The sequence below is a fragment of the Phaenicophaeus curvirostris genome, chromosome 11 (assembly GCF_032191515.1).
Source record: "Phaenicophaeus curvirostris isolate KB17595 chromosome 11, BPBGC_Pcur_1.0, whole genome shotgun sequence".
Lineage (NCBI taxonomy): Eukaryota > Metazoa > Chordata > Aves > Cuculiformes > Cuculidae > Phaenicophaeus > Phaenicophaeus curvirostris.
Genome location: NC_091402.1, coordinates 15,287,901 through 15,307,343, shown reverse-complemented (window position 1 = coordinate 15,307,343; position 19,443 = coordinate 15,287,901). Strand labels below are relative to the sequence as shown.

The window sequence follows — 19,443 nt, the reverse complement described above, 5'->3', positions numbered from 1 at the left end:
AGATCTCTGACAGAGCTGAGATACCCTTCCAGCTTCCAGGAAGAACAGCATCTCTTCTCTTTGAGTTTGTTTTAGACTTTTCCTTTTCACTTGTGTACTTAGGAATGTCTTTGTCCAATTCGCAGTGGTTTTGGAAGGGGAAAATAATCTTGGGACACTTGGAGGAAAAAAAACTCATGTAAGAAATAAAGTCTTCTGAGCATGGAGGGGCAGTGACATGAATTGGTCCCATGTATGAGTTCTGGCATGTAGCTGGGCAGTACTGTAAGCTAAGGCCTGGTGCAGCAGTGGACAGTGAATCACACCCAAGACTGAATGTGCTGGCTGGAAAAGAAGCCAGAGCAGTTCTGGGCTGTCAGAACAGACAGGGAGAGGACTGAAATGCATCTGAGTGACTGTCAGCTCTGAGCACGTGATCAGAAGTATGGTCAGACATGTGGTCAGTGGTGCCTGAAGACAATCACTAAAAAGGAGAACGACACTGGGATTGCGTCCCTGTCACCCTCATCAGTGTGCACAAACGTCCACCTGAGCTGAGCTCCTGGGCTGATAAACTCTGTAGAGTTTAGAGCGGATCAAAATGGTCTTTCCCTGCTGGGAGGCCCCTTGCTTGAGGCATTTTTACAGCTAGACTAAACAAAGCAATCACTGTACCTGTGTGGGCTGATGCATTCACCCGTCTCTGATTTCCAGGTCATGTGGATGATGATCTATAAAAGAATGGGCTAAGATGGATTGAGCTCAGTGTACCTGTCACTTACCCGTGACTCATGGTTCCTTGGGATGGAGGAGGGCAGGTTCAGTGCGAACAAGAGCTTGTAGCTGCTGAGGTAAAATCCAGCCTGTTGTGGAAAGGGTTCCTAGCTGGAGTATATAGGAAAGCCAGCTTTCTCACCCAGTCCTTCATCCCACAGGAGGAAGAGCTGTGCATCGTCACCACAAGCCGTGCTCTGGAGCAGGGCACAGCAGTCTGAAGACAGGCTGCCTTCCACAGGGATGGTCGAAGTCAAGTCCTCCAGCTCCTCTTCATCAACCCATTCTGATAACTTCCTGAGGATTGGAAGCAGCCCACTGGAAGTGCCCAGATCCAGGTGAGATGGGACAGAGGAGAGCATTTCTTGGCAAAATGAGTGTCAGGTAGAGGGAGCACAGGGCTCTGAGAACACAGGAGCACATCACATTGTATTTACACAGTTTGTAAATACAAACTGGCCTTGGGGGGCTTGTTCCTGTCCTGACCTTGTATGAAATGCTGGCCATTAAACCCTGAAACTCCTGCCTCAGCTCATTTAGAGGAGTGAGGAGCCATGCTGATAACAGCTAGGTGTTTGTTCTGCCTGCCCTCAGCGCATGCATCAATCCATGAGCTCTGACACCTCTTCGTCCTGCATGCTTGGAGCTCACAGCACTTTTTCTGTCGAATGCATCCACGAAGCTTTGAAATGGCTGCGTTGTGTGTGGGAGGAAGCCTTTCAAACCAAGCAGATATCGCTCTGCATCTCTCCCGTCTCCCTTTCCGCCTGCTGACCTTCCTGACACTGCAGGGTGGAAAAACTCTGGGTGCTGGTGCAAAGCAGAGGTAGAATCTGCTGGGAGCAAGCTGCGAGTGCTTTGCAGGCACAAAGGATTTTGCCCAGAAGGCTGTGTGTTCCCACTAGGCAACCAGGGAATGGGGACCCTGGACCTGAGCCTAATCTCATGCCATAACAAAGGATATTCTGGCACCCTTCTGGAGTCTGATGCTGTGGTAGGGCAAAGCAGACCAGTGAGAGAGGCTAGGGAAGAAAGAACAGAGCCTGTGGAGCAAACACCATGTGTTTAGGCCGACAGGGGATAAAGAGGCTCTTAGAAAAGAGGTTGCTGTTAACAGCATCAAACGCTTGTGTAGTCTCTGCAGGTTTTCCACTGAATCTTTTTCTAGTGATTCCCCTCAGAAACAGCCACCAGCCAAATTTTAGTACTCTCTCATCACATGGAAAATAAAGTGACAAACAAGTAAAGCACTGAAAATTTATAAGACTTGCTTATCAAGTTTCTTGTTTCCAGAGAAGAATCACTGTCTGACAGTTCATTAAATGATGCAAACTGTTCTCCCTGGGGAAAGAGATCAATAGGATGTTTTTGAGTTGCCGAGGCCCACCTCTGCCTTCTCTGAAAGATGAAACAAATTTCCCAAGAAGAGGACAGAATATGGAAGAAAAAGCAGCTTGTCTTTGGGGGCTGCTTTTGTTCACAACGGTAACGCCGTGGTTCCTGTGCGTGGTCTCATGCCATTCCCAAAACCTTACAGGCTGTGTGGCACTGAGCTGGTAGCAAGCTTGCAGCAGTGCTGTGAAAGAAGCTATTTATAATGCTTTAGCTGGACTCTGCTCTGCAAGAGCAAAGAGGAGAGACACAGTAGGTAGAACAGCACCGTGGGAAGGAGCTGAGCACACAGTCCCTAAGATTTGTATTCCCAGGGCTCGGAGTTGATAAAGCCAGCAATTGTCTTCTGGCTGTGTCTGGATGGAGCGTGTGTAAGCTTTTATATGATTAATGCCCATTGGTGTCAGGTGTTCGGAACTGGCACTCAGGGCTTGAGGCAGCTGGCAGGCATGGTGGGGAAGCTTTTTCCTGCCAGGCAAGTGTCCCTGGGGGTGGCATTTCCCTATGTCCAATAAATAAACCTGAGAAGGAGTTGCAGTATTCTGTTATTATAAGGGGAAAACAGGTTAGTGAACTTTGCTACAAACATTTAGTTTTCAGGTGGCTTATACCTTTATAATCCTTAGCTCAGAGAAGCTGCACCAGTCCGTCCCCCCCCAGTTCCTTTTAACTTTTGTGAACACAGCAGCATGAAAGGCTGGGCTGCTGAAAAAAGTGCATGAGGAAAGAGTAAGGGATAAAAGGGTGCCAACCCCTTGCTCAGCCTGAAACCAAGGGGACAGGAGAAGGGAATCGGTTGTGAGGCCAAAGCTGCGAAGTCAGCTACACATAAAGACGGTTAGTCTGCCACACTCTTCTGGCTGCCAACTGTGTACACCTGCCTGCTCTCCATCTCTGGTGTCACCTGGGCTTTCTCTGCTCCTCTTGGAGCACAGGATGGAGGAGGTAAGCCTAGGCAGTGAGTGGAATTGTCAAGGCAATGGCTGAACTGAGCTTCTTTTCCAGACCAAGTCTTCTCGCACATTCCTGTTCCTTTGCCTCATGGTCCACTGCCAGATCAGCCAGATTGCTGTCTGTGCCCTGCCTGCCTTCCCTGGGATAACGCTGGTAGCAGCTCTGCTAGCAAAGGACTTGAGCAGTGCATTGCCTTCCACTTTTTGGGAACTGAGCACAGTACGTTTTGTCTGCAGAGAAAGCATTTGTGTCACTCCACTTGGCTTTGGTCTCCCCATTTGGACTATCTTAGTCTGAATTTGTCTGGTGAGCTCCATGTAGGTAATGGCTATCACAGTACCTTCAGCCACCGTTTTCCATCATGAAGGAAAGGTGGAGTCCCATTTTGTGTGAAGAAGGAGTGTAAGGGAGAGGTAGATTCTCTCCCTTCACTGCTTGAAAAACGATAGGACTAGGATGGAAAGACCAGAGCACAGAGACCGATCATGATGCCAGAAATACCTTTATCTCTACTGTGCTACTGGCTGGTTAACACCCAAGGCTCTTGAGGTGAAGGAGCTACTGTACTTTACTTCCTAATTCTCTGGTTGTGTGGCCATAGCAACAAAACACTTAACCACTGCAGCAGCAGTTAAGAAAAAAAGGTTGCTTGTAAAACACTAGCAGGCACCCTTCAGGTAGTTCACGTAAAGAGTCCGGTCCATGTGCTGGCAGGCAGGGAGCTCCGGAAGGAATGGGAAGGCAAGCCAGCTGTAAGAGAGGAGCAGGGCCTGGGAGGGGAACTGGGGTCGCCTGAACGCAAATGCCAACTCGGCTGGTGGGATACAAGCCCCTCTGCTGCCCTGGCTGTGTCACCATTCTGCTGCTGCCCTCACCTCACCACCCCGTCTTCTGAGTCCTGCTCCAGTCCAGAGGTCCTGGATACCTGTAAGTCCCTGGATGGTCCTTGTTAGACAAAGTAGTACAAAGGCAAGTTTCTAGCAGTCTTTCTAGCTTATCCCAGCATGATTGGTTAATATCACATCTACTGAGGGCAAACATGCATGAAGATAATGCATAGATTATTTGCAGAGTATGACAAAGTGCTGCTTGTTCTACAAACAGAGAGCTCCGAGTATGATAGAGTGCATTGAGTTGAACTCCCTACATGTGAGTGGGTAGTGGCTTGCAAACTGTGTCCTGTGTTTGCATTTGACACTGATAGTCTGAATATCCCATGATACTGCAGAAAACCCCTTTATTTGTGTCAGGGATTTAGCGTGTGTGCACATACCACTAATGTGGATTAGCTGCTGGATAATCTTTGGTTGAATGTGCTTTTGCTAAGTCAATTAAATAAAACCCAAAGTACTGCGATCTGAAGAGTCAAGATCTCTAGAGGAGTTAAGTCGTGGAGGATCCACTTTGGTCAACAGCCACAGAGAACTCCCCTACTTAAAGGGCTGCAGACAGCTCAGCTGTGGGTCTGGAGGGGGTGCAGAGAGGGACAGAGGAGCTGCTGTCCCTTGGCTTTGGTTGACAGCGACAGGACTGCATACGCACTGCATGTCTTGCTCCTCACAGCCTGGCTTGGAAGTTGGATCTGCGATGTGACAACTTGGGATAGTGACTGCAGCAGGACAGGGATTGTTTACAGGAACGTTTTCTGGAATTATTGCAGGACCGTGCTACAGAATGGGCTTGCTGACTGGCAGTGCTGCAATCAGAAACGATTGCGCTTGCAGAGGACTGGCTGCTCAGGCTGTTACGGCACTAACGCAGCCTGTAGATAGCAGCCAGGGCTCTCAGTGCAGCTCTTTGCCAAGTACTCCTTGCCAATATTTCCCACGCAAAGGTGGGAAGGGCTGCCCTTTACTCCAGGTTGCCACAATCTGCCTGTGCTCACAGTACCTACTTAACACTTCAATTTAAGGCACAGAGCATATTCTGGCAAATGAGCTGCTTCCCAACTAGTCCTAGGTGTGCAGAAGTATGGCAGGTGAGCGGGGGCGGCACAGGGCAGGATGAGAGCCGGGCTGTTGGCACTTGGCACTCATCTCTGTTACGTATTAAGAAGGGGAAGGATCCCTGACTGTTGCTCTGCCTCCAGTATTAACTCTCCTTTGGCAGGTGACCGTCCATGTGCTGTGAAATACTGTCTTGTGCAGCATCTTGCATGGGAAGCACTGACCTGATTAAAAGGAACCCTTCCAGGCTCAGAGTTGCCAGTTTATGGCCTGCTAGAGGTCCTTCCTTGTGTGAAGAAACAGCTTGCAGCTCATCTCTGTTTTGCTAATCTAATTTTGTTAATCTTGCACTTTTGAGGGAGTTTCTTCCCACTCGTGGACCTGAAGAGGTGGGTGTGTGAAGCTCACTTTCGTTTTCTTTCTGTCTGTGGCAGAGACAGCAACTTGAAGACTTGCTGTATCTCATCTCCTCTAGCCATGTCAGCTTTGCTGTAGTCATCCAGCTGCTTCCCAAGACCCCTTGCACTGTCGGCACAGCTGCTTAACAGTGTCAGGGACCCCAGGAAGGGTTAGAGGGCGAGAGAGCCATGGAGAGTCAGTCTAGCAGGAGATACATGATGCTTTTATCAGCCTGTCCAAAAAAGGATTCAAGAGGTGACTTGATCCACCTCTAAGAGGTAGTGTAAGATCAGTCTAATCTTAACTGACAGCCATGGAAGGTGACCAACAGCTGGAAGCCAAGGCTGCACACCTGAAGAGGAAGCAATTTTCTGTTCAGCTTCTTGAGCACAGAATGATCTGACCGGTGTGGCTGATTATACTAGGCAGAGGGACGTTTTTACTGTCCTGGGGCCCTGGATCATGTCTTACTCCTTTGCTTGCCATGTGGGCACAGTCTCCCAGGCAAGCTCCTGCTACTAGTCTCCCTTTGAAAGAGCTGCAGAGCTCTGTTCACTTCTCTTTACCTGAAGATCCTGCTGTCTCACGTCCTCCTGTGCCATCTAGACTTGTCCTCTTCAAAACCTTTGTTTCTGCCTAAGCCCATCACCTACAGACCTCTTCACCGCTTTAGCTCAAACTCTTATCGCTGCATATGACACTTCTGTTTGTCCTGTCAGCTGTGCTGTACTCTCTGGGAGGTGATGTCTTCTTCTTCCCTCTGCACGGAAGCACTGTCCCTCTATGCTTCTCTCTGGCTTCCTGCACTGTTCTCACTGTGCTTCCAGGATAGCACCATGCTCTGGGCCCAAATGCTCTGCCTGCTCTCCTCCTTCAAGCTGATTTTCTCAGCTTTATCTTCAAAAGCAGGGAGAGGCGTACATGTCGCTGAACAGCGACTCCCTTTCCCTTACCAATTCCTTGCATCTCAGGGAAGGTTATCCCTGTCTGATCTAAGGTCTTCCTAAGAGTATATGCTGCAGTTCTTTCAGTGAAATGCCCTCGTTCTTGCTGCAGTGTTACGTGCTGCAGGAAAAACACTTTTTTGTAAGAAGGGGTTCTCCAAATACTCCCCACCTCACTCCTCAGTTCATTGAGCAGCCAAAGGATAAGAGCCATGCAAGGCAGAGAAAGCTCTGCTCTTCCTGCTTTCTGTTGTGATGCCCTTCCAGAGCTTGAGCTTCCAGACAGTGGTGTTACACCCAAACTGCAGGGGTAGGAGCGTCAGCACTGTGATGGGAAGCTGGCACACAAGGAACTGTGTGACTTCCCCTTCTCTGCTTGTGCAGCCAGCTCAGGACCATGTTTCAGCCTTCTCAAACTTGCCCCTATCAACCCCACTAGTTAAATGGCAGGCTTGGAAGTATGCAGATTGAGATTGCAGATGGGTTTACTGCTGTGCATCTTCCCTCACCCTTGCTTTCCAGTCTCACTGAGGTCCTTCTTGCTGTGGGAGATCCTGTCTTTCTAACTGTTCTCCTGGTCTCTTGGGGAGCAGCTGCAGTGCGCCACTGCTATTCTTAGCTGTGAAGACAGCGTGCAAGTACCTGGCCCAGCAGAGCTGGAGCTGGTGCGCTGCTCTCTGCCCAGCAGATTTCAGATAAATTATCCAGACCGTCTTGGTAGTGTGTAATTGAGTAGCTCTGCCACGGGCTGTGCTTCCAGCTATGTACACTCTGCTGTGCAGTGGGGCACAGTAATTGCTTGCTCCCTGGAAGCCAAGAGCTCTGGGTTTGTCTCAAGTGATTGTGCCGCCTTCTCTGAGATTTTGGAGGGTCTCCTTGGCTTCACTTATCAGATTTCATGCTTCCTCCTTTCCTGGTGGAAGGATACATATATCTAACAATTATCTTCCTTTGGCTCTTTTTACTGTCCTAAAGATGTTTTGCTGCCTGGTTTCTGGCACAGTCCATTCTTCTAACACAGGAATGAAAAGATCTTCAGATGCTGGGGAGGGTGGGTGCCCTGGGGATGTCTTGAGCAGTGAATGGCTCTGTTTATACCTGCTGTTAATGCCTCAGCAGAGAGCTGCTTTGTAACAGCTGCTGGACCAAGCATCTCTAAGTCTCCCTCAGCACTAACCAAGCTGCAGCCTTGATTCTCCGTCAGACCTTGCTGCTGCCCTGGGGATGTGCTAACAGCCACGACAAGAAACAGGGGGTGCCCCTTGTACAGCGCAGCATCCACTTCTGAGAGATTCAGGGCTGTTGCATCTCGCTAATGGGTTTCACAGTTCTGCATGGCCATCTGCTTCTTGCTGGCTCTGTCCTGTCCGGCTCCCAGCTGCTTTGTCGGTCCCAGCCAGCTTGTCTCTCCCCTTAATTTCAAAGGAAAGGCTTGGCACAGGGCCCAGCCAGAGCCGCATCTCACACCCCGGTCCTCGAGTGTCGAAGCTGCTGGCACAGGTGCTGCTGGCACTCAGCCTGGCGGGTCCCTGGCACCGGCGTTAGGGAAAGCATGTGGTTGAATGACCTGACTGATCGCGCCGTCTCCCTCTCTCTCTGCCCCAGATCGGCGGACCATTCTCTGCCCGGATCTTCCGTTTCCACAGACTTTGGCAGCTGGCAGATGGTGACAGGGTGTGGCAGTATTCGGGAGCAGGCAATCCTGAGCGCAGACGCCTCTCTCCCTTGCAGCTTCCCGGATGAGTTCCCTAGCACTTGCCTGTAAGTGTCTCAAATGCAGGATCTCTCCTTGTGTCTTTCGGTTGGCTGCGAGCGCTGGAACTTCATCACCCTTGTGCTTTTAAAGAAGCTTGGGATCCCACAGCAAACTGGCCCATCTTTGCTGCCTTGGTTCTTTCCATCTACAAATGCAGTCACTGAGCACTCTTTGCTTATGCTGAACTCGGAAATACTCCAGCATTTTCTCTGCCTAGTGACGGGACTACTTTGCTTTCTCTAGGAAGAAGAGGCTTGTCTCTCTTCCCTAAGATGCTGAATTTGGGCATAATTGAGTGCATTTGAGGATGCGTGCTTGTCAGGACAGGACTGGTAACCCAGATTTTCTTGCTTTTGTGTCTTGCTCATCTCTGTCTCCCTGCTAGGGTCAGATCCTTGCTGCAGTAAGAAAGGGGCTTCCCTTTCGTAACCCCAATTTTGTCTGACCACAGGCAGCATCATTTGCAGATCAGCGCAGAGCAGCGGAGACCCTGCATCCTGCTGCCTCCTGCCACGTACAATGGCTGGAAGGCAAATGTTGCTCCCCAAATAGAAAGCCACCTCTGTGAAAGCTTGAAAGGCGGGAGATGGGCTTTAATTGCTGTTAGAGGAGAACATGGGCTTGTGCCTGAAGGCTGCAAACTCTCAATCGGGAAACTGAAATGGCAGATCAGGGGCTGCCGCTGGCTGTCTGTGCTGGAGTTGTGGTGCCAAATGCTTGCAGTCCCTTACCAAGTTCCAAATATGTGATTTGAAGGCAGAAGCAAACAAACGCGAAAACCAACATCCCCTGTGAGACAGGCTGGCTACCCTGGCTCGCCTTGTCCTGTGGCTGCGTGCTACACCGCTGAGCAGAGCAGAGCATCTGCCACCGAGTTATGGTGAATCTACACGATGCCTGAATTGGCAGATCAAAGAATCACGAGAGATGTCGGACATGACTTGGCCAGGATTCGCTCCCTCTTTCTTTGAGGACACACTGAGCTGCTCCTGCAGTTGTCTAGAGACCAGAAGGGACTGAAGGATTTAGTGGCTGAAGTGGCAACTGCTTTTCTGTGCCCTGAAGCTGGCTGTGCCTGATGGCTACTGATAGCCAGCAAGTCGTTGCTGCTCTTCTTGGAGTTGGATCCAACATCACAGTAAGGAACTAAGTAGAGGAGTATGAATTCCAGTTGAGCTCTGAAGGACTGGACCTGTCTGTACCGAGACACAGGCTCATGCCGTTTGGAGTCCAGCTGCTTGAAACAGACAAGTTCAAAGGGAGTGGAACAGCAGTGGTGCTTCTCCCTTGTGTGTGCAGCAGATGCTGTCAGTGCTTTGGCCCGTTCGGCTCTTCAGTGGAGCTGTGGGGTGCTCGGGGACCACTCAACTGCAGGAACTGGGACCAGGCACTGTTCGGAAGGGCTGAAGAGTTCCCAAGAATGTTGTGTTGAGGTTGACCCAGGGCCTCCACTTTGTTTGCATCAGCTCTGTTTGTTCAAGAGCCCATTGTGGTTTTACCCCATTTTTTTGCAGCCCAGCACAGTATGAGTTTTTGGAAAATTAAATTCCATTTAAGTTCCCACTTTACATCTCAGCTGGCAGCAGCTCTATAAGAAGGGACGCTTTTCACAGCCTACTTGTGCTTGTGTGGGGCTTGTCAGGGCTTACTTAGAGCTGGGGCTTTGACAGCCTCCTCTCATCCTGCGCCCCAAGCTGCAGGCGAGCGGGGAGGCTGTAGGAAGTGTAGTGGGGCAGAGCACTGTGGATTTGGCAGGGAAGCGTGACCTGCCTCCCTGCTTGAACTGCTCGGAGCGGAACGGTGCGGCTGGTCTGCAGGGCTTGGCTTCGGGCAGCAGCCTGCAGCTTGACCCTGCGCTCTCACTCCATGAGCTAAAACTTGTCCTGTGAAGAGGTGCGAGAGGCAGAAGATGTGGGACCTGACAGCTGCACGCCCTCGCTTACCTCTGCATGTGATGTTTAAGTTAAGCGTACTTGGGTGCAAGTCAGTCCTGCTTTCATGTAGCTTATTTTTAATGCTAGGAGGTTTGGCAGTTCCGCGTCCTAATTAGGTTGCCAAACAAGCATCTTTTTAATGTGTTTAGATATGTTGCCTTTTTTCCTTTGCCCTCTGGCTTTTCTTTATTATCAGAGACTGTAAACAGCGGCCTGGTTGGCTGCCTCCGCATCGCTTGCTGTTTATAGGCCTCCCACCATATCCTCTTGCTGCTGTTTCCGGACCGAAGCTGTTGGCTGTGGGTGGTTAACACTTCCATTCAAATGAGCTGTGCCAATTTATAGCCAGCCCAGGCACTGGAGAGATTAAAGAGAATTTTTTATGGGGAAGGTTCATGCTGTGCCCTTGGAGTGACCTTTGAGGAAATTCTTATTCTCTCTGGGAACCACCAGCACGTTGCAGAAGCGCCACAGTAAGGACCGTTTCAGGCCGAATTGCTTGGAACAGCCACCTCTGAACCCTAGGCTTGCTCTCTCGGCTCAAATTCCGCCTTCCTTTCTCTTTCCCTCCACCCCTAACCAGGTGCATGGATCAGCTGGAGAGGAGAGCAGGTCCCAGGGGAAGCTGTGCCCTAGTCTGCAGGCAGCCCTCCTGCTTTTTCTGCGAGCAGAAGTAAAACGCCGCTAAGCTCTCCTCTTTTCACGGCTGGAGTGCTCCTTCGGGCTTTTGTCACCTTGTCTGCCCCCTCTCATCCCCCCTTCCCCAAAGCCATCTGTGCTGGCACAAACGTGAAAGGCTGGGCCTGGGGGAAGCAAGGGACAGTCGCAAATAGGTTGGAAGCGAATGTCCAGGCTCGGCACATGTGGATGGGCTCCATGTGGGAGGGGAGGAAGCTGGCACAGGGGCTGACATCAGCCAGCACCCGCTTGGCGAAAGCAGCACTGTGTCTGAACTATGGCCTCGTAAGCACAGGGTGACGGGAGAAACGGGAGGGGTTGGTGAAGCAGGAGACCCAGGGAGGCTGCGAGAGGCTCCATGGAGAGCATTGGGTTGAGTTGGGCGAGGAGGCAGCACGTAACCAGCTGCTCCAGCTGGAGATTTGTGGGGCTGGTGCTGCCGCAGCCCTGCTGGTGCCATGGGCAGAGCCCCAGCCCTGCCACCAGGCTCCTGCCCCACACCTGGGATCAGAAAATTGTAGAATCATTAGGTTGGAAAAGACCCACTGAATCATCGAGTCCAACCATTCCAATCAATCACTAAACCATGTTGCTCAGCACCTCATCCACCCGTCCTTTAAACACCTCTAGGGAAGGTAACTCAACCACCTCCCTGGGCAGCTGTTCCAGTGCCCAATGACCTTTTCCGTGAAAAATTTTTTTTCTGATGTCCAGCCTGAACCTCCCCTGGTGGAGTTTGAGGCCATTGCCTCTCGTCCTGTCCAAGAGGGAGGGCGAGGGCTGGCTGCGGTCGCTGACCTCCTGCTTGTCTCTCCTAGGCTGGTGTCAGCGAGCGACCGCGAGTCCCGGCTGGAAGAAGTGCGTTCTGCCTTCGTGGCCAGCTACAGCCGGACCATCGGGCTGAAGGCTGTGCCCCCCAGCCCGTCGGGGGCCATCGGCGGCCTCCTCGAGCAGTTCGTTCGAGGCGTGGGACTGAGAGGCAGCAGCACGCTCTGAGCGCGCCGTTCCCGGACCGCTGGCTGGAGAACCGGGACCCCCTGGCCGAGCTGGGACCCCCCCCATCCCTCAGCGGGCACCTGCAGCACCCGGTGCCCGCTCCTGCCCCCCTGCCCGGGGCTGGGGGAGCGCGGGGGGCTCCGCCGAGGCTCTGCAGTAAAGACCCCCGTGCTCTGCCCTCTCCTGTGTCCTCTCTGGGCTCAACCGGGGGCGCGGCGGGGCCGAACCGAGAGGGGGGGTTCGGGGGGGGAACCGAGGGCGGTGAGGCTGAACCCGGGGTGGGGGGGGTGGGTGGCGGGAGCTTCTCCCTATAAATAGCGCATCCCACGCTCCGGGAGCGGAGACACCGAAATAGCAGCGAGCCGGGAGCGGGAGGGAGCTGCCCCCCACCCCCGCCACCTCCGCCCCCCGGCGGGACGGGAGTCGCGGCTGAGCCTCCGCCGCACCGGGGAGGGACGGAAGGAGGGACGGGAGGTCCCGGCGGGGCTGGGCCGGTCCCCGGTGCCGAGCCCCCACCTCTGCCGGTGCCCGGGGCGGCGCTGCCCGCGGGGCCGGGGCTCCGGTGCCCGTGCCCGCCCCTCGGCGGCGCGGCAGGCGGCGAGCGGAGCGGAGCGGCGGCGCCCGGGCGGGGATGGCGGCTCCGGGAGCGCTGGAACCGGCGGCCGGCAGCGTGCCCGGCACCAAGGTGGAGCTCACCGTGTCCTGCCGGTGAGCCCCGCGGGGAACCGGGCACCGAGGGGGATGCGGGACGCGCCGCGGGGCTGCCCGTGGCCCCGGAGCCCCGACGGGCGGTCCCTAAGGCAGCGCCGGGGACGGGACAGACCCCGCGGGGGGATGCTGGGGGGGGCTGGTGGTGCTTGCAGGTTGCGGGGTGATGCCGGCGAGGTCCGAGGTGATGTTGGGGAGGTGCGAGGTGATGTTGGGGAGGTGCGAGGTGATGCCGGTGGGGTCCAGGGTGATGCTAGTGGGGTCTGTTGATGTTGGCAGGGTGCGGGGTAGTGCTAGTGGGGTCCAGGGTGCTGCTGCTGAGGTGTGGGGTGGTGCTAGTGGGGTCCAGGGCAATGCTGGGGAGGTGCAGGGCAATGCTAGTGGGGTCTGTTGATGCTGGCAGGGTGCAGGGTGGTGCTAGTGGGATCTGGGGTGGTGCTATTGGGGTCCGAGGTGATGCTAGCAAGGTCCAGGGCAATGCTGTTGAGGAGCGGGTTGATGCTGCTAATGTACAGGGTGATGCTACAGTGGGGTGCAGTGTGAGGCTAGTGGGGTCCGAGGTGGTGCTGGCAGGATGCGGGGTGATGCTGATGTAGTGCAGGGCGATGCTAGTGGGGTCCAAAGTGATGCTGGTGAGGTGCAGGGTGGTGCTAGTGGGGTGCGGAGTGATGCTGGGGAGGTGTGGGGTGGTGCTAGTGGGGTCCGAAGTGACGCTGTAAGGGTGTGGGGTGATGCTGGTGAAGTGCAGGGCGCTGCTACTGGGGTCCAAGGTGTTGCTAGTGAGGTGCAGGGTGATGCTAGTGGGGTCCGAGGTGGTGCTGGCAGGGTCCAGGGTGCTGGTGCTGGCTGCAGACCAACTGCCCGAAGCTGCCCGGCTCCATCAGCCCCGCGGGAAGCAACAGAGCCAGGGCCAGGACCAGGTCAGCGTTGGCCCATGGCAGGACGGGGGCTTCAGGAGAGGTTCTGCTTGGTGCCTCTGGCTCCTGGTCCACAGGACAAGCAGCAGCTGCAAATCTGTCGGTGGCTAAATATAGCCTGACAGAGGCACGGCTGCCCTCGCTGCCCACGGCCAGGGGCTCCTGCCTGCCGGAACCCGTGGCCTCCTGGGCAGCAGTGGCCCCCATGCTGGGGCATCAGGGAAGACCTGTGGCCAGCCCTGGAAAGCTTCCTGGCCAGCTGGGTGGCCCTGTTGTGGTCCCGAGCTCTGCAAACTCCAGTCTGGGCCAGGGTCTGCCATGCCCCCTCTGTAGGGCTGAGCCCGAGCCCTCCCCACCAGCCCATCTGGGCAGTGAGCAGAGCAGCTGCAGGGCCCTGGCATCTCCGGTCAGGGGGTCAGGTTTTGCTCCTGGAGATGGCCCAGAGCAGGGGCAGGCTTTGCCTTTGCAGCCCCCAAAAAGCTCAGCCCTGTTCAGGGGATCTCTCTGAGCATTCCAGCCCCTGGCCCTGTGCAGCCACCCTGGGGGTGCAGGAAGGATCCCAGCAGAACTGGTTGCAGCCCCCAGCACTTCCCGGTGTCACACCATACGAAGGACGAGGCTCAGTCGCTCTGCTGGCAGACACTGATCTCCACCAGCTCCCCAGCCCCTGTTTTAAGCGTCTCCTTTCTTCTCACTTGTGCGCCCCACCATTAGCCGCGCTCCCGCTGCCGGGTGTGGCGGGCACTCAGCCTGCGCCAGCGGCACGGAGGAAGGTTTCATCCTTTAAATGGGTTCCCTGTCATGTTCAATCATTGTCAGCGCTGGAGACGCTGCTCCTCGCTCGCCCTGCTGTCCCACTGAACCTTGCAGCGAGGAGCCAGCGCATCCCCCTGCGTTGCTGGGTGCCAGCGTGGTCTTGCTGTGTGGTCCCTTGACTGGGGTGGGGACACGGGCACCCAGGGTGGCTCACACCTGGCTCTGATCCCCACAGGAACCTGCTGGACATGGACACCTTCTCCAAATCTGACCCAGGTGGGTAACGGGATGAGGCAGGGGGGCACGGCACGGGCACGGCACAGCACGGCAGCCCAGTTCATCTCCTCTCCCCGCAGTGGTCGTCCTCTTCGTGCAGGGCTCAGGCGGCAGCGAGTGGAAGGAGGTGAGCACAGCCCCTGTAGCCGGGGCCCTTGGGAGGCTCCCAGCTCTGAGCCGGCACCCCTGCTCCTGGCTAATCCCTGGCTGAGTTAAACAGACCCATATGGCCACCCACATCCATGCTAATGATCGGGTCCCGCCAGCCGCCCTAATCCCCCCGCCGGGATCAGTGCCAGGGCAGCTGCGGAGGCAACGGGCTCCGGGGGGGGGCTGCCCTCACCCCTCTCTCTGCAGTTCGGGCGCACGGAGGTGATTGACAACACCCTGAACCCCGACTTTGTCCGCAAATTTGTCCTCGACTACTACTTCGAGGAAAAGCAAAATCTCCGCTTTGATGTGTGAGTAGGACAGCCCAGGAAGGGCTTGGGTCTGGCTTGGGGTGGAACAAAGCACTGAGTCAGTAATAAATAACGTTAATTAACAAGGATAATAAATAACAATAGTTAACAAGGATAATAAATAACAATAATAAGTAAGGATATGATGGCAAAAAGCATGGGTGTGGGGCTGCGTGCTGGGGCATCTCATGGGCACCGGCTCAGGGCTCTGCTCTCCCATCACCAGCTACAACGTGGACTCCAAGAGCTGCTCCATTTTAAAGCAGGTGAGCACAGCCCGGGCCGGGGAGAAGCGTGGTGACACCCCGGTGTGATGCACCCCGAGGCCATGGCCTGCACGGGTGCTGTTTTGGGGCACAGCCACCCTCGGTCTCGGGGGGCTCTAACCTGCTCTCCGTCTCTCTGTGCCTCGTGGGAACTGGCAGAAGGTAGGTGTCCTGCTCTGCCCCAAGAACGCCGCTCTTGGTGGGGTTGTGGTGGGGCGGAATGGGGCCAGGACACATCACAGGGGTGGCTTTTGGGGTGCAGGATGGGTTGTGGGAACTTGAGGTGGTTCTGGAGGGATGCGAGCATGGCATGTGGGGAGGTTTGGGGGGGTACAGGATGGATGTGGGCTGGCCCTGGGGGCACAGGATGAGTCCAGGATATATGGAGTGGGCACCTGGGGTGGTCCTGGGGGCACAGGATGAGTCCAGGACGTATGCAGTGAGCACCTGGTGTGGTCCTGGGGGCACAGGATGAGTCCAGGATGTATGGAGTGGGCACCTGGGATCGTCCTGGGGGGTTCAGGATGGGTTCCGGGTGGTCCTCAGAGAACAGGGTGACTTCAGCACTTGAGGTGGCCCCAAGGTGAAGTGTCAGCAGGTCACATCGGGAGAGTGAGGAGCGTGGGTGGGTGGTGGAGGACGGTGTCGGGAGCCCCCAAATTCTCACAGCACTGTGCTCGGGGTGCAGGACTTCCTGGGGCAGGCGTTCGTGGCGCTGGGGGAGGTGATCGGTTCCCAGCGAGGCCGTCTGGAGAGACCACTCACGTGAGTCCCCAGCCACCTGCCCCATGACACCTCTCCTCACGTGGCCCCTCCTGGGCACACCGGCCACACTGGGGGACGCAAGCCCCAGTCCCACCTCCCTCTTGGTCCCCAAGCTGACTGGGTGCCTCTGGTCCCAGGGGAGTCCCCGGAAAGCGGTGTGGGACCATCCTGCTGCTGGCCGAGGAGCTGAGCAACTGTCGGGTAAGTGCTTGCGCCCCGGCAGCAGCGAGGAGGGAGCCGTGTGTCTCCCCTGGTGCGGGCACCTGCTGGGGCTGAGGAGGTGGCTGGCAGTGACGGTCGCTGTCCCCAGGACATCGTCACGATGCAGCTTTGCGCCAACAAGCTGGACAAGAAGGATTTCTTTGGAAAATCCGACCCCTTCCTCGTCTTCTACCGCAGTAATGAGGACGGCACGTGAGCGCGGGGCCCTTCGGGTGGTCAGCGTGCCCGGTGTTGCCGTACGGCACGCCCCGACCCTGCCCTGTCCCCGCAGCTTCACCATATGCCATAAGACAGAAGTGGTGAAGAACACGCTCAACCCGGTGTGGCAGCCCTTCACCATCCCCGTGCGCGCCCTCTGCAACGGTGACTACGACCGGTATGGGGACAGGGACCGAGGCACCGTGTCGTGGATGGGGATGGGGGCAGCCACGGGGCCACAGCATCTGCTTCAAGGTTTGGCCCCGCAGCGGCAGGCAGCTCAGAATTGGGTTCTTAGTGGGGTTTTTTTTTCATTTTTTTCCCTCTGTTGCAGCCCAAATTATATAAAGGCATCCCCCTCCTTTCCAGGGCCCCCGCTGTGACCCAAATTTCCCGCTTCCCTCCCCGTAGAGATGTGAGGTGGCTCTGCCGGCAGCAGGGTGTGCGCTGCGGGGGCTGTGGGGATGGGTGTCCCCAAACCAGGGGTGCTAGCTGTGCCAGCAGCTCACCCTCTGCCCGCCTTCACTTTCAGGACGGTAAAGATAGACGTGTACGACTGGGACCGGGACGGGAGGTGAGGCTGTACCTGGGGTCTTTGGGGTGCCCCTCACCGGGACACCCGGCTGTGCTGACCAGGGGCTCCTCCCGCAGCCACGACTTCATTGGCGAGTTTGCCACCAGCTACCGGGAACTCTCCCGAGCACAGAGCCAGTTCACGGTGTACGAGGTATGGTGGGAACTGAGGGACCCAAAGAGGGGCAACCCTACCCTGGGGCTGACCCACCCCTGCGCCCACAGGTGCTGAACCCTAGGAAGAAATGCAAGAAGAAGAAATATGTGAATTCCGGCACCGTGAGTGGGGCTGGGGTGCTCCTGCCTGCCTCCTAGACCCTGCCGCCCATGCTGTGCCAGCCAGCAGGAGGAAGTCCAGGTCTGACCACCACCCTCGCACCCACAGGTGACGTTGCTCTCCTTCTCCGTTGAGTCGGAGTTCACCTTCGTTGACTACATCCGGGGCGGGTGAGTTGGGGGGCCGAGTGACCTGAGTCCCCTGAGAGTCCCTGGGGATGATGAGGGGATGTTGGGGCTGGAGAGGGGGTGCAGGACAGTGGTCCCGGGCTATGGGGTGCATGCTGGGGAAGGAAGGCTCTGATGAAGGGTGCTGGGGAAGGGAGGATACGCCAAGCTGTGGGGCCAGCAGCCTCCATCGCTCTCCCTGCAAGGACACAGCTGAATTTCACCGTTGCCATCGACTTCACGGCCTCCAATGGTGAGTGCAGCCGGTGCGGGGTGTGTCCCCGTCGGCGTGGCCGTGGAGCGGGTGCTGACGGGCGCTGTGCTGCAGGGTTGCCGTCACAGCCCACCTCGCTGCACTACGCGAGCCCCTACCAGCTGAGCGCCTACGCCCTGGCGTTGAAGGCGGTCGGCGAGGTCATCCAGGACTATGACAGCGACAAGCTCTTCCCCGCCTACGGCTTCGGTGCCAAAGTCCCACCTGATGGCAAGATCTCCCACCAGTTCCCCCTGGTGCGTCTGGGGCGGGGGTGCCCACAGCAGCTCAGTGCTCTGGCTGCATCCCACAGAGGAGGACTCGGGGAGCTGTGATCTCCCTCCAAGCACCTGTCCTCGTCCCCTAGAACAACAACGTGGACAACCCCAGCTGCGCTGGCATCGAGGGTGTGCTGGAGTCCTACCTCCAGAGCCTGCGCACTGTCCAGCTCTACGGTCCCACCAACTTCGCTCCCGTCATCAACCAGGTGGCTGGGTGAGTGCTAGGATACTCTTGTCCCCCTTTGCCATCCCCAAATGCCACCAGTCCCACACCCACGGGGCTGCTGGAGGGACCCCATTGCTTGTCCTCATAGGACGGCTGCCCAGGTGACCGACGGCTCGCAGTACCACGTCCTCCTCATTATCACCGACGGCGTCATCTCCGACATGCTGCAGACCAAGGAAGCCATCGTCACTGTGAGCGCAGCCTCGTTACTGTGAGTTCACCCTACACTGGGTGTTGCCCTGGCTCACACGCTGCCTCTGCTCCACAGGCTTCCGCCTTGCCCATGTCCATTATCATAGTGGGAGTGGGTCCAGCTGAGTTTGAGGGTGAGCTGGGGCTTGGGGACACCTGGGAAGGAGGATGGAAACACTGCCCCTTCCTCTGGGATGCCAAAGCCATGGGGAGGGACAGTGTTTCCATCCCCGGGGGTTGCCCCATTGAGGCTTGGCAACACTGGCTGTCACTCCCCAGCCATGGAGGAGCTGGATGGTGACGAGGTACGGGTGTCTTCCCGGGGACGCTACGCCGAGAGGGACATCGTACAGGTAACATTAGCATTAAGCCTGGTCCCACTATGGGCAAGAGATCCTCAGCCCCTCGCTGACCCTTGCAGCCACAGGGCTGTTTCCAACCAGGCTGCAAACTTCTTTCCCTTGAAGTTCGTGCCATTTCGGGATTACGTGGACGATTCGGGAAACCAGGTGCTGAGCATGGCCCGCTTGGCCAAGGACGTGCTGGCTGAGATCCCCGAGCAGCTGCTGTCCTACATGAAGACCCATGACATCAAGCCTCGCCGGCCGGACCCCCAGTAGCTCCTCCACATGCCGTGGGGCTGGCTGGTGAGGAGAGGACATTTCACCCTTCTTCTGCTGGGGCCTGATTGTGGAGTTGTGACCTCTGCAAGGGCGATAGCCAGCTGCTGTGGCCGGTGAACGTGGCTGGGACTCTCCTCTTCTGGCAGCCAGACCTTGGGGCTGGACGTCCCCAGCTGCCCTGCTCCTCCTGCCTGGCCAGCAGTGATGTCCTGGCAGCACGGGGCCGGCTCGGACTGAACGGTCCCTCTGACAGTGGCGTGGGCAGGGCTGGTGCCTGTGCAGAGGCTGTTGGAGGGTCACAGTGTGTCCCCCCAGGGAGGCCAGCCTGGCTGACCCTGGGGCCGGGTGCATGCGGGGGCCCCCCAGCCTCGCCAGGGCCTTGGGGCAGGGGGTCTCACCCCTCCTGCCTGCGTCCCGCTGCTCAGCTCACCCCAGCAACCCAGTTCCCTGGCTCTAGTGCCCTGGGCCAGCCTGCCTGCCCCACAGCCCGTCCCAACGCCTACAGCAGGGCCTCGCTCCACAGCCATGGG

At 56.5% G+C, this 19,443-nt stretch overlaps 2 protein-coding genes across 4 annotated transcripts in view; both read left to right on the top strand.

Moving 5' to 3' along the window:
- Window positions 1–11,930, top strand: part of MTMR14 (myotubularin related protein 14) — a 31,984-nt gene extending 20,054 nt beyond the window's left edge. Inside the window, exons 17-19 of one of the 2 annotated variants that reach the window (XM_069865961.1) lie at window positions 915–1,091; window positions 7,994–8,149; window positions 11,575–11,930. In XM_069865961.1, the coding sequence (XP_069722062.1) occupies window positions 915–1,091; window positions 7,994–8,149; window positions 11,575–11,752 (511 nt within the window). In that variant the 3' untranslated portion in view covers window positions 11,753–11,930. The remainder of the gene's footprint in view (window positions 1–914; window positions 1,092–7,993; window positions 8,150–11,574) is intronic. The other variant, XM_069865962.1, reaches the window with a different exon arrangement.
- Window positions 11,931–12,327: 397 nt separating this feature from the next.
- CPNE9 (copine family member 9) lies at window positions 12,328–19,417 on the top strand. Of its 2 annotated transcripts, none has more exons than XM_069865791.1 (20): window positions 12,328–12,460; window positions 14,369–14,409; window positions 14,490–14,536; window positions 14,767–14,870; window positions 15,097–15,136; window positions 15,825–15,901; window positions 16,039–16,102; window positions 16,212–16,315; window positions 16,395–16,499; window positions 16,854–16,895; window positions 16,973–17,048; window positions 17,120–17,173; window positions 17,280–17,341; window positions 17,545–17,591; window positions 17,667–17,848; window positions 17,959–18,086; window positions 18,187–18,289; window positions 18,367–18,424; window positions 18,570–18,643; window positions 18,758–19,417. In XM_069865791.1, exons 1-20 carry the CDS (start codon window positions 12,384–12,386, stop codon window positions 18,908–18,910), a joined length of 1,638 nt encoding a protein of 545 aa, XP_069721892.1. In that variant the 5' UTR covers window positions 12,328–12,383; the 3' UTR covers window positions 18,911–19,417. The 2 variants fall into 2 exon arrangements, with proteins under 2 accessions (XP_069721892.1, XP_069721894.1); XM_069865793.1 differs by having other exon boundaries at window positions 18,541–18,643; window positions 18,758–18,955.
- Window positions 19,418–19,443: the final 26 nt, after the last annotated feature.